Here is a 12794-nt window from a genome sequence, read left to right on the forward strand (position 1 = left end):
GGTGTGAAATTCCGAACAGCTGATCTGCTGCTAGCCTCCCTCAGGCAGGCAAGGTGTTCCCGTACAGCCTATTACTTTATTTGTCAGTAATTACAGACATTCTAACACGGTGTCAGATTTATCTGTAAATTACCTCTCAGTCAATACTACTCGTCTCATTGCAGAATATTGCTGTACCCCAAAACTTGTAGAAATGATAGCGAGTTATGCAGTTTGTTCGATGGTGAAAAGTAGTGAATTATTCAATCGTTTCTGCAAATTTGTGGGTGTTACAGTATCCCATGATCAGACAAGTGGTATTACAGACTAGGAATTTACCAGTAAACATAGTCCTGTCTATCACTACTCCTAAATCCTTTCCCTCCTCTATTGCCTCTAGCCAACATCCCTCCATCTCATAGCTAAAGTTTGTGTTGTCTTTACCTAAATGCATAACCTGACACTTTTTAGAATTAAACTCCATCTGCCACCTGTCTGCCCATGCTATCAGCCTGTCCAGGTCTCGTTGTATTCTGTAATTGTCCTTTTCACCCTGTACTGCACATGCTATCTTAGTATCATCTGCAAACTTTGATACTTTGCTACTAATTCTATATCTGAATCGTTAATGTACAACAAGAAAAGAAGAGGTCCTAGCACTGATCCTTGGGGTACCCCACTAACCACTTCCTTCCACTCAGACATTGCCCCATTTAATACTACTCTCTGTTTCCTATCAGAAAGCCATTCACTAATCCAATCAACTAACCTACCCCCTATCCCATGTAGTCTCAATTTGTACACTAGCCTCTTATGTGGTACCTTATCAAACGCCTTGCTAAAATCTAGATATATAACATCTATGCTATTTCCATCATCTAACTCCTTGGTAATATATTCTAAGATATCAAACAAATTTGTAAGACAGGACCTCCCTGATCTAAAGCCATGTTGGGTATCTCTAATTAATCTATTCTCATTTAAATGCTCCCAAATACTACCCTTAATGATTTTCTCTAGTATCTTACATACTATACTAGTTAAACTGATCGGTCTATAATTATTCGCATCATCCTTCCTACCTTTTTAAATATTGGAGTAACATTAGCTAACTTCCAGTCCTGAGGTATCTCAGCAAACCTAAGTGATCTTTCAAAGATTAACTTAAGTGCTTCAGAAATACTGTCTACACCCTCCCTAAGTACTCTGGCATGTAGCTCATCAGGACCACTAGCTTTCCTATCGTCTAGTTCAAGAATAAATTTCCTAATAATTCCCGGTTTTATATCAATATTTTCTAAAGCTCTTAAACTACTCGTCGCACTGTTTGTAACAGGATTTCCTATTCTTTCCTAGTAAATACTGAAGAAAATTGTTCATTCAATAATTCTACTATGTCTTCATTTTGATCCACTACTACACCATCTTTTCTGAGTGGTCCAATCCTATCCTTATTTCTTTTATCACTGACCTTGTAATAACTATATAATTTTTGGGATCTTTACTCCCAGCTCTAGCTAGTTTTATCTCTGCCTGCCTTTTACTTTTTTATAACCTTACTCAAATCATCCCTGACCTGTCTGTACCTAATCAAATCTACATCTTCCCACTTTTCTGCAACTCTCTATATGCCCTCTTCTTCTCTCTGATCTGGCTACCTATCTCATGAGTCCACCATAATGGCTTCCTGTTTCTCTGCCTTATATCTTTGTAAGGGATACACTGCATCACTATACCCTTTACTACAACCTTAAAATATCCCACATCTCCTGTGCAGTTTTATTTCCAAAACTATCTTCCCAGTTTACCTCTCCTAATAACTGACGTAACCTACCATAATTGCCTTTCTGATAGTTTGGGACTCTAGTCTTATTCACTATATTATCCCTACTGGAATTAATGATAAATCTAATTATATGATGGTCACTGTTTGCAAAGTCTCTCCTACCTCAACTTCCTTTAAACAATGCTCAATATTTGTTAGTACTATGTCTAAAACCTTCCTCCCCTAGTAGGTTTATCTACCATCTGCACTAAATAGTTATCCTGAAAACTTTCCATAAACTTATTTTCACTAGCATCTCCTACCATCCTCTCCCAGTTTACTGACTTAAGATTAAAATCCCTAAGATAATTGTCTGACTAGTACACCCCTATTTATCTCATCTACCATAAGGTTGTCTACTCTGCTGACTGGTTAGGTGGTCTATAAAAGCTCCTACTCTAATAACCTTACTTTTGTTTACTCTAACATCCAGCCATAAGGACTCTACTCTGTTATCTACCTTAATACCATTAACCTGACTGGAAATGAAGGATTTTTACATAAATAACTACTCCTCCACCTATCCTACCAATTCTCTGGTGTAAATACATAATGTATCCATCTACTTCATATTGTTTCCTATTTTCCTAAACTTTTCCTCATTTACCCATGCCTCTGTGACACATACAACATCTAAGTCCTCCTCAACTATATAACTAGAAAACTCGTCCTTCTTGTTCCGTCTATAGCTTGTTTTTTTCTGATTTCTTAACCCAACGCTTATTATACATCTACACTGCACACATAATTTAAACCAATACATCACATCCTTTCATGTAAATATGCATATAAAGCAATCTTTATTTCCCATACACCTCTCGCACCAAACAGGTAAACATCTTACCCAAGGATCATAGCTGTCAAGGAGTTCCTGAGAGAATGTATCAGATGCAATTAGTAGTATTAAATGGTGTCTGGTTTAGGTTTTTGCCCTATCCTACAGGAGCTGCCCCAGGAGAAACTTACACCTGTAGAATCAAAATCAAGATCAAGATGTATTAGACTTTGTCTAATATATCTTGGTCACCCTTTCCTTGGTTCTCCTCACTCACGCCCATTCAACGCCCAAGGGTAAGTGACTGTTATGCATCTACTATTCACTCTCAGCCCGAAAGTGCAAACCTATTGTAGATATGATAGATGTGAATAGTATTCCTTACTCACATCTCATTGTTCTCTCTGTCACCCAGATGTCTCTACAAACACTTTTGCTAATATATCGTCTCCTTCACTTATTTATACATCCTTACATAGTCCATACACGCATACATGTCTTCCTATCTCGGTGTAATAGTCAAGAAGGTTTTAGTGAGATAAGATAGTTATAATCATGCTTGGTCATGTCACCACCAAGCCTTCCAAACCCACTTTTAAAACCTTCAAACCTCCCACCAGTTAAAAAGACGAAACAGATTATGGTGATCAACAATTACAGGGCTACATCTCCTCCCTCAAGCTCAAATTGCTTTTAAATAATTTCAATCATGTTAATTCTCATTCAGAAACTTCCACATTATTTCCCAGAACATGAACTCTTGTAAAAAACTTGTAACCTTAAAGCTCTGCACCAGTATGTGCCAAGAAAATTTGTGTCCGACAGTAGGTCCTTTAAAGTTAAAGATGGATCATTAACTTGACTGTTATCAGATGGCTGAGTTATTTGCTGACAGTTTTCCTCTGTTTTTGAGAACAAAACTTGTATCCTGCTCCTCACCAACATAGCACCCCAAATACATATTGACATACAACAGGAAGACATCTCCAGAAACTCTCTCACTAGACCCTAACTCCAGTATCCATGGTATTCACCTCAACTGTTAAGTCGCCCAAATCTAATTTTCCACCTCTTATTTTAAAGAAGTCAATGTCAACAGGCATACTTCCTAGGAAGGGAAAGTATCCAACTATTTTCAAAATCATCATAAACTATAGACCAATGACCTAACATCATGTTTGCAATACTTTGAACTCATAGTGGTTCTCACAGAATATCTCAGTAGTAATGGCATTTTATCTACAAACCAGTTTTTCAAGTAAATCAACTGAGGACCAACTACCTTACTACAACTCTATCACATCATGACTAGACATATATACAGTAGACTTAATTCTGTTTGATTTTCTAAAGCATTTGATGTTGTCAACCCTATTCTCCACAAAAACTTTCCTGTCTTGGCATCTCTGGTGTTCTCCACAGTGGATCAAGACTTACTCACTCAGCAACAATGTCTGTTTCAGTTACACTCCCAAGCAGTCACATTAATCCCAGTGAGTACCCATTCAGTTCTCAGTCCTTTACTTTCTATTATCTATGTAAACCATTACTGTCTTATATAAAGAGTGATTCAAAATATTTGCTATCTGTTATCTGCCCATTGTAACCCACACAGTTGTTGACATATCTAACTGCCAATGTGATATTCATATATAGAATATCAAACTCCTGCTTTCTTAAATATAGATAAATGTTCACACTGAGATTCAACAGAGGCACTTTTCCTGAGCAAGACATAGGCCATATAACACCTACTCACTCAATAGTACAGATATACATTAATCCCAAGATCTTGTACTGGTTGACACTTTTTGCTCCACATGCACAAAAACTAGTTAACAGGCTCAGGTCTCAGCAATTATTAAAAGCAACTATTTGTAGATCACAGAATTTATGCTAAATCTGTTTATTACACATGTAAGACCACTACTAGAATACTGTTCATGCCTATGGAACACATGTTATCTTGAGACCTAAAGATGCTAGAAGTGTTCAGATCTGACTAACATCAATGACTGGACTGTCCTACAAATTTGTTAGCTCTTGACCTCTACTCTGTGCCTTTTTGCTGACATAATAAAGTACTGGAAGATCTTCCACTCTGAGTGTTCTATCTCTAAGATTTATTCATACAACACCCATGCATACTCTGGACACTGTTTTAAATTAGCTCACCAGTACAGTTCAGTGGATCTTAGATCTCGATTTTCTCATTCCTGTGTCCTTTAAATTCTTTCCTGACCATGTTGTTGCTCTGAACTTGCCATCCTTCAATCAGCTTCACAGTCATTTGGCGACATTCTTGACTTTGAGAGTAATATGCATCACACATGTGCTGCTGTTTGCTGCACAATAATATATCCTGCATTTCTGAACAGTTTCAATGGGTACACATTCCAGTTCACTCACAGTTTGTTACAATCATAGTAATCTACATCTAAAGTTGACTGGCCATTTTCCTAGCTACTTTTTCCTACTCTTTTTATTTCTGGTCTAGCTTGCTAACCATTTAACCATGATGAGTAGCCATTCTCCCTCAGTGCCCTCACATTATTTGTTTTTGTTAATTTCTTTAATCTGCTCATCTGCACTTATCTGTAATTCCATTGAGTTAATATATAGATTTAACTCATGCTACATGTTCCTTTAGAAATCTTCTAGTCTAAAAAAATTATTCATGCTAATTTCTCCTTGCAAATTGTCTATAATTTTCTCCATACATAGAAATATGCTCATGTTACATAAAATTACATGTATATCTTGTGATCCATAGCTGTATTGTTTTATAAATGAGAAAATTTGATAAATGTATTCTGTTTATAGTATATATAATCTGTCTTTTCCTTATTTCTTGCTATCTCTGTACCATTAACTCTAGTATGTGCTAATATTGCAGCAAGGATCTGTCTAACTGTACCATAACTACACTACCTTGACATTGTACTATTAAATATAAACAATTTTTTCCTCTGAAAAATATTGTTTCTAAATTTTATATATATATATATATATATATATATATATATATATATATATATATATATATATATATATATATATATATATATATATATATATATATATATATATATATATATATATATATATATATATATATATATATATATATATATATATATATATATATATATATATATATATATATATATATATATATATATATATATATATTATATATATTGACAAACTGTTAATTCTTTATGCACAACTAGTTTACATTTTCAAATTCTCTTATAAGAAAATCTATAGTAATGAGAAATATTATTAGGTTATCTCAAGCTTATGGTCAATGCAAAATTCTATTTTTCAGAAATGTTGATAGAGTAACAAGAAAGCATACATAGAACATGATTTCATATCAATTAAACAAGGTAAACGCCTGTGACTCACCAATCTAGTAAGGCTAACTCACTTATCACTAGTACACCTCTTGACAATTTCTGCCATTATGAGTGTCATTGGTGCTTTATTGTTTTTTCTCTTTCTCTCTCTCTCTCTCTCTCTCTCTCTCTCTCTCTTTTCTCTCTCTTTCTTTTTCTTTTCTTCTTTCTCTCTTCACAGTGTTATGTCTCTAATATCTTCTATTGCTATTTTTAATCCAATTTTGATCTTGCTAACTGCATGCCTCTCCCAGCCTCCTGCACAAACCTCTCTTCTTTCTTTTCTCATTCTGTCCACCTCTCTTTGTAGAGTTAACCATATTTTCATCTTTCATCCTTCTCTGATAAATCTAGAACTCCATGCCTAGTTCTTAATATTTCCTCCCATCTGTGACTTGAATTTTTTGAGGAGTTTCAAGACACTCATCCTTTAAATTGTGATGGCTGCTTTTGATTTTTATTAGCACTCAACAGGTCTTCCTTTTCTCCATATACTTTTGTTAACCTTAACTTGTGTCCTTAGTAAGAAAAAATATCTATGTATTTATCTATCCATCCATCTTATCCATCCATCCATCCATCCATTCTAACCACTCCTAAATTTCAGGTAATCAAGAATCATATGTGAGTGCATCTTTCACCATGCTGCAGAACAAGCCAATCCTTATTAGACATCACATGTCCTTTTAAGCTTCCATACCTCATTTCTGTCCTTTAAGTGTCTGTAGTGCTCACTAAAAGAATTTTTGTGTGTGTGTGTGTGTATGTTTTGTTGTGTGTGTGTGTGTGTGTGTGTGTGTGTGTGTGTGTGTAACTTCTGCATTTTTAATTCACCTCAGTTGCTTCATATCTTCCCCATTAACATCCAGCTCATAACCGATCTTTCTCTCACAAAAACACACCACCACAACCCTTGTTATATCCGTCCTATTTACTGCTAGTGAACACCACATTAAGGTTCCATTTGTCACCACTTTACTCAACCTGGGCCTCGATTGTTCACATGCTAATCACTATACACTTTGTGTGTGTGTGTGTGTGTGTGTGTGTGTGTGTGTGTGTGTGTGTGTGTGTGTGTGTGTGTGTATTTACCTAATTGTATTTACCTAATTGTAACATACGGGAAAAGAGCTATGCTCGTGTTGTCCCGTCTCCATATCTATTAATGTCCCAGCTTTTTCTTAAAATCATGAATATTCCTTGCGTTGACCACTTCCACGTCTAAACTATTCCATGCTTCCACCTTTCTATGAGGGAAGCTATATTTTTTCACATCTCTCCTATAAGTGGCCATTTTAGTTTTTCCCATGCCCTCTCGACATTCTTTCATTCCACATACACAGATCTTCCCTATCCATTTTTTCATGCCAATCATCACTCTGTATATTGCTATCAGGTCTCCCCTTTCTCTTCTGTTTTCCAGGGTCGGAAGTTGCATTCTTTTCAGTGTGTCTTCATAAGTCAAATCTCTTAAGTCAGGCACCATTTTTGTTGCAGCCCTCTGTACTTTCTCTAGTTTCTTATGTGTTTCTTTAAGTTCGGAGCCCACTGTATTGTTGCATATTCAAGCCTCGGTCTTATCATTGCAGTAATTATTTTCTTCATCATTTTTTCATCTAAATATACGAACGCCACTCTTATGTTCCTCAATAAGTTCAATACTTCTCCAATTATTTTGTTTATATGTCTCTCTGGCGATAGGTCATTGGTAATTGTCACCCCAAGGTCTTTTCTTCATGACTGGTTTTATGTCTTCATTTCCTATCTTGTACATACTCCTGATTCTTCTTTCACTCTTGCCAAACTCTATTTTCTTGCATTTTGTCGTGTTGAACTCCATTTGCCATGTACAGCTCCATTTCCATATTTTGTCCAAGTCTTCCTGGAGTAGTTCGCAATCTTTGTCACATCTCACTTTTCTTAACAATTTTGCATCGTCTGCAAATAGGCTCACATAACTGGACACCCCATCCACCATGTCATTTATGTAGACCCGAACATTACTGGTGCCAACACTGATCCCTGTGGAACTCCACTCTCCACCAAGCCCCATTCTGATGGTCTGTCCTTAATTATTGTTCTCATTTCTCTTCCTACCAAAAGTCTTCCATCCATTTTAGTAAACTGCCATGCACTCCTCCTACCATTTCAAGTTTCCAGATCAGTCTCGGTGTGGTACCTTATCAAAGGCCTTTTAAATCCAGATATATTCCATCAGCCCAACCATCTCTTTCCTGTATTACATCTATCACCCTCGAATAGTAACATATCAGGTTTGTCGTGCATGAACGCCCTTTCTAAAACCAAATGGACACTCACAAAGTATGTCATTTTCTCCAAGAAGTCTGTCCATCTATTCTTCACCACCCTCTCACACATCTTAGCTACCACACTTGTAAGTGACACTGGTCTATAGTTCAATGGGTCTCTCTGTTACCTGATTTATAGATTGGGACAATGTTAGCTCTTTTCCAGTCTTGGGGCACTACACCTTCCCTTAATGAGGCATCAATTTACTTCACAAACTTTTTCTGCCAGTTGCTCCCTGCATTCTCTTAAAATCCATCCTGATACCCCATCAGGTCCCACAGCTTTCTCACTTCTAAACTCCCCATCATATTCTTGATCTCCTCCACAGTTGCTTGAAACTCCTTCATAATCCCTTTCTGTTCCATTACCAGTGGTTTGTCAAAAGCAGTCTCCTTTGTGAATACCTTCCGAAAGCATCCATTCATAGCCTCTGCCATTTCCTGGGATCTTCACTGTGTGTGTGTGTGTGTGTATTTACCTAGTTGTATTTACCTAGTTGTATTTACCTAGTTGTAGTTTTACAGGGCCTGGGCTTTACCGTGTGGCCCTGTCTCCATATCTACACTTATCCAAGTTTTCTGTAAACTATGCCACTCATTGCCGACACCACTTCCTCACTCAAACTGTTCCACGTGTGTGTGTGTGTGTGTGTGTGTGTGTGTTTGTGTGTGTGTGTGTAATTCACCTCGGTCGTCTGCTGGTCACCCAGCCAGTCTTCCCATTACGGAGCGAGCTCAGAGCTCATAGACTGATCTTCGGTAGACTGAGACCACAACACCACACACCAGGAAAGCGAGGCCACAACCCCTCCAGTTACATCCCGTACCTATTTACTGCTAGGTGAACAGGGCCACACATTAAGAGGCTTGCCCATTTGCCTCGCCGACTCGAACCCGGCCTCGATTGTGAGTCGAGCATGCTAACCACTACAGCTTGTGTGTGTGTGTGTGTGTGTGTGTGTGTGTGTGTGTGTGTGTGTGTGTGTGTGTGTGTGTGTTTTGCTTGCATGCACGCATGTGCCTGTGTGTGTGTGTTACCTAGTTGTGTTTTACAGAAAAGAACTATGCTCATGCTTGTGTGTGTGTGTGTGTGTGTGTGTGTGTGTGTGTGTGTGTGTGTGTGTGTGTGTGTGTGGGAGAGAGAGAGAGAGAGAGAGAGAGAGAGAGAGAGAGAGAGAGAGAGAGAGAGACCATTATCATGATTATTGTTTGGATATTCAGTGTGTGTGTGTGTGTGTGTGTGTGTGTGTGTGTGTGTGTGTGTGAACATAAGCTAACGCATAGATTTACAGCCTAGCAATGTCTGCAGGTTGAAGGAGGCGGGTGTGGGTGTGCGCCTTGTAACCAACGAGTCATCCATACCCTTAGCACATCTGTCCACAAAGTTAGAGGGAATGGGGTTTGAGGTGAGAGAAAGAGATCATTAGCCATACCTGCTGTTCTGAAGGTGCTACAGAAAGAGAGCCTCACTCCACATCTGCTTGTCAGCCCACAGGTGTGTACTTGTGGTGTGGGGGTGATGGAGCAACCTGATGAGTGCAGATGTGCTTTTGTTTGTTTGTTGTTAAATTATTGTTATCATTTTCTTCTTTTCTTTTATTCCTCTTTTCTCTATTCCTTTTTATTCATTTTTTATCTTCATCATTACCTTCTTCTTATCCTCCTTTTTGGAGTAAGTCCAGTAACACAAAGTCCTCACCAATGAGGCAAAGGGATGGGAGGGGTTTGATGGGTGACAGTGAGTGGTCTGACTGTGGACTGAGTGTTTTAGGTGTGACAAATGATGTTTTCCAGTCCACAGGGCAGAAGTGCTGAGAGGGAGGTATTTATGATTGAGCATAGGAGTGTTGCTATCTCAAGAGAAAACTCTTTAAATCTTAATGGAAGATCAGTTGGTGTGGCAGATCTAGATTTAAATTTGAGTGTAAAAAGTGAGTGAAAAATAGCACAATAACCTCCTCTTTACCATGATAAAAACATGGCCTACAGTAATATCTATGGGTGATCCTCCTCCCTCCATGTCCTCCTACCTCATCTTCTCCAGCCACAGCTATATCTTTAAAGATAGTCATCTTTGTTCCTGTTCAAAATTGCACCAAAAGTTAAGAAAAACTGGTGGTGTAACTTTGCTTAGTTCAACTTTTTTTTCTCTCTCTTTCTCTTTCTCAGGTAGAGGGAGAGTTTGCTCATTTGTTCTCCAATCAAACATTGCCAAATTGTGTTGTGCTTGGTGATGCTGGTAATGCCTTCAGTTTTGAAGCCCTTAACAAAGCTTTTAGGGCCATCAAGACAATGCCAAGTCCTAGACTTTTTGCCTTGGGATGTGGGTAAGTGTCAGAGTTTCCTGTGTGGGAGAGCCCCTGGGAATGCTAGGGAGAGTGAAAAGAGGAGTGGTGTACTGTGTTTGAGGTGAGGAAATATAGTTTATGATGTAGGTGTCTCAGATCACTCACCCGTTCCACCTCTCCCAGAAAGTACTACCGACATAAGGGAGAGCTACACCTGGATGTGGGGCCCTTCATGAGTGCCCTGGAGTATGCCACAGGGGTGCAGGCAGAGGTTATTGGCAAGCCAGCTAAGGAGTTCTTCAAGGCAGCCCTGTCAGATTTGGAGGTCAATGCTGAAGAGGTGAGCTGGTGTTGGTGATGGTATAAGTGTAAGCTTGTAAGTATACTATAACTATTCTAAAATCAATGTTTGAGTATATAGGCCCACATAACCACACTAAAATGAAAGTTTGAGTCTGTGTTGGCTTGTGTTTTCATTTGATTTCATCATAAAAAATAGCAAATATTGTACCCATATTCCGTCAAATCATATTATAAACAGTTTTGTCATTATTTCCTTATCTTGCAACTAACTAATATAACTGAAAGTTTTCCCAGTTGTTGTATAAGTGCTGTACTATTTTCCTTACATATTTTTTTAAAATATAGGAAGAGCACTAGCCAAGGGGAACAAAAATAGATCTGAAAAAGGTCCACTGAAGACCCCGTCAGAAGATCGAAATGTGTAATCCAAAACAAAGAATAAGTGTTTTGAAACCCCATCCCCCTCTAGAAAATGTTCAAGTCATAGGGAGATGGAAACACGTCATAGGGAGATGGAAACACAGAAATGGACAGTGAACTCTAGAGTTTACCAGAGAAAGGGATGAATGATTTTGAAAATACCTATTGCCACAGATAACAGTAGATCTGGATTTGACACAAAAATCGCCGCGCTGCAGTAACGTACCCAAAGCCGGAGAATGGACCTTAAATTTCAAACCTCGAAATCTCAGCTCCTAGCCAACATGAATCTATGAAAATCACTGTGAAGCAAGCTAACTGTGTTTAATTCAATGCCTGAAAGTGATATCTAAATCCATACCACTATGTTATTGTACCGCTCAGTTATGAGTCAAAACGAGAATTTATATAGTACCAGGTGGATGTTTAAATACAACTTTAAGCTTACAGCTGTATTTCAAACACAAAATGCAAATTTTGCATCACTTATAAATTACTTTACATGATTTTGGCTGTCCGCTTGCTCATCTCTTCTTCACACCTGTGAGTTTACGCCTTTTGTCATCACTCTGTGACCATGTGTTACCTCCTGTGGTGAAATCAGGTTTGCACTTGGCGTGGACATCACTGTTGGTGTCTTACTATTTCACCCCTTATATATGTCACAGATGTTGCACTAGCATACTCTATATAATTTCATTAACAAAACTTTTCTTTTTTTATAGGAAGACTATTTACAAAGCGCATAGGCGGGTTTTTTTTTTACATCATTAACGCAAAGAAATATATCGCAGTAGTCACTATCAGTCACTGCCTAGGCATTGTTTCCTACCATTCTAGTCACTATTAATCATTCATCGGTTTATTGCAGTCACGTTAGTTATCAGGTGAGTTTAACACTTAACAGCACTCCACAGTACACTTCCACGTCACTGTGATGTCAATAACATGTCACTGGTCTTCACCAGTGTCATTATCTTTTCCCAAACTGACTATCTATATGGCACCAGATGTCATAACTGCAGTCACTGCCACCAGTTGCACGCATCTCGGATTACGTCTGAGTTACAGCCTCTCACTCTGCCATTTTGTGTGACCTCTCATTATATTTCACTGTAGTGTTTCACATTGTATGCCTCAAGTCACCACTAGCAGTTCTTCTCCACTGTACCACTGACTTAACTCCGCACAACACTCAGCGTACCCTACACACGTCCACGGTTGGATACACCACTCACAGTGTTAAATCTTGTGCATTACACCACTCACAATGTTCACTCCTTATTCACCTCACTGTACTTCATTACTCACTGCACAGTGACATCACTGGCGACTGCATCACACGCGCATAACAACATTTTCATGTGAGCCTCGACACAAGCTCTTCACACTTTCACTGTAAATCCATTGTTGGACAAAACTCTTTCAACAATTCACATTTCATTGTTTCATTGTCTCCACAGATATGTCAAAATGCATGAAACACGTAACAAT

The 12794-nt window shown here is 38.2% G+C and overlaps 1 protein-coding gene across 1 annotated transcript in view; it reads left to right on the forward strand.

Annotated features, from left to right (window-relative positions):
• LOC123500954 (phospholysine phosphohistidine inorganic pyrophosphate phosphatase-like) overlaps positions 1-10935 on the forward strand; it is a 14528-nt gene extending 3593 nt beyond the window's left edge. The window contains exons 2-6 of the mRNA XM_045249500.1: positions 2748-2875; positions 3307-3403; positions 9701-9784; positions 10459-10616; positions 10761-10935. Coding sequence (XP_045105435.1) covers positions 2748-2875; positions 3307-3403; positions 9701-9784; positions 10459-10616; positions 10761-10935 — 642 coding nt within the window. The remainder of the gene's footprint in view (positions 1-2747; positions 2876-3306; positions 3404-9700; positions 9785-10458; positions 10617-10760) is intronic.
• The last annotated feature ends 1859 nt before the right edge of the window (positions 10936-12794 follow it).

The sequence above is a fragment of the Portunus trituberculatus genome, unplaced genomic scaffold, assembly GCF_017591435.1.
Source record: "Portunus trituberculatus isolate SZX2019 unplaced genomic scaffold, ASM1759143v1 PGA_scaffold_522__18_contigs__length_968829, whole genome shotgun sequence".
NCBI classification, from domain to species: Eukaryota; Metazoa; Arthropoda; class Malacostraca; order Decapoda; family Portunidae; genus Portunus; species Portunus trituberculatus.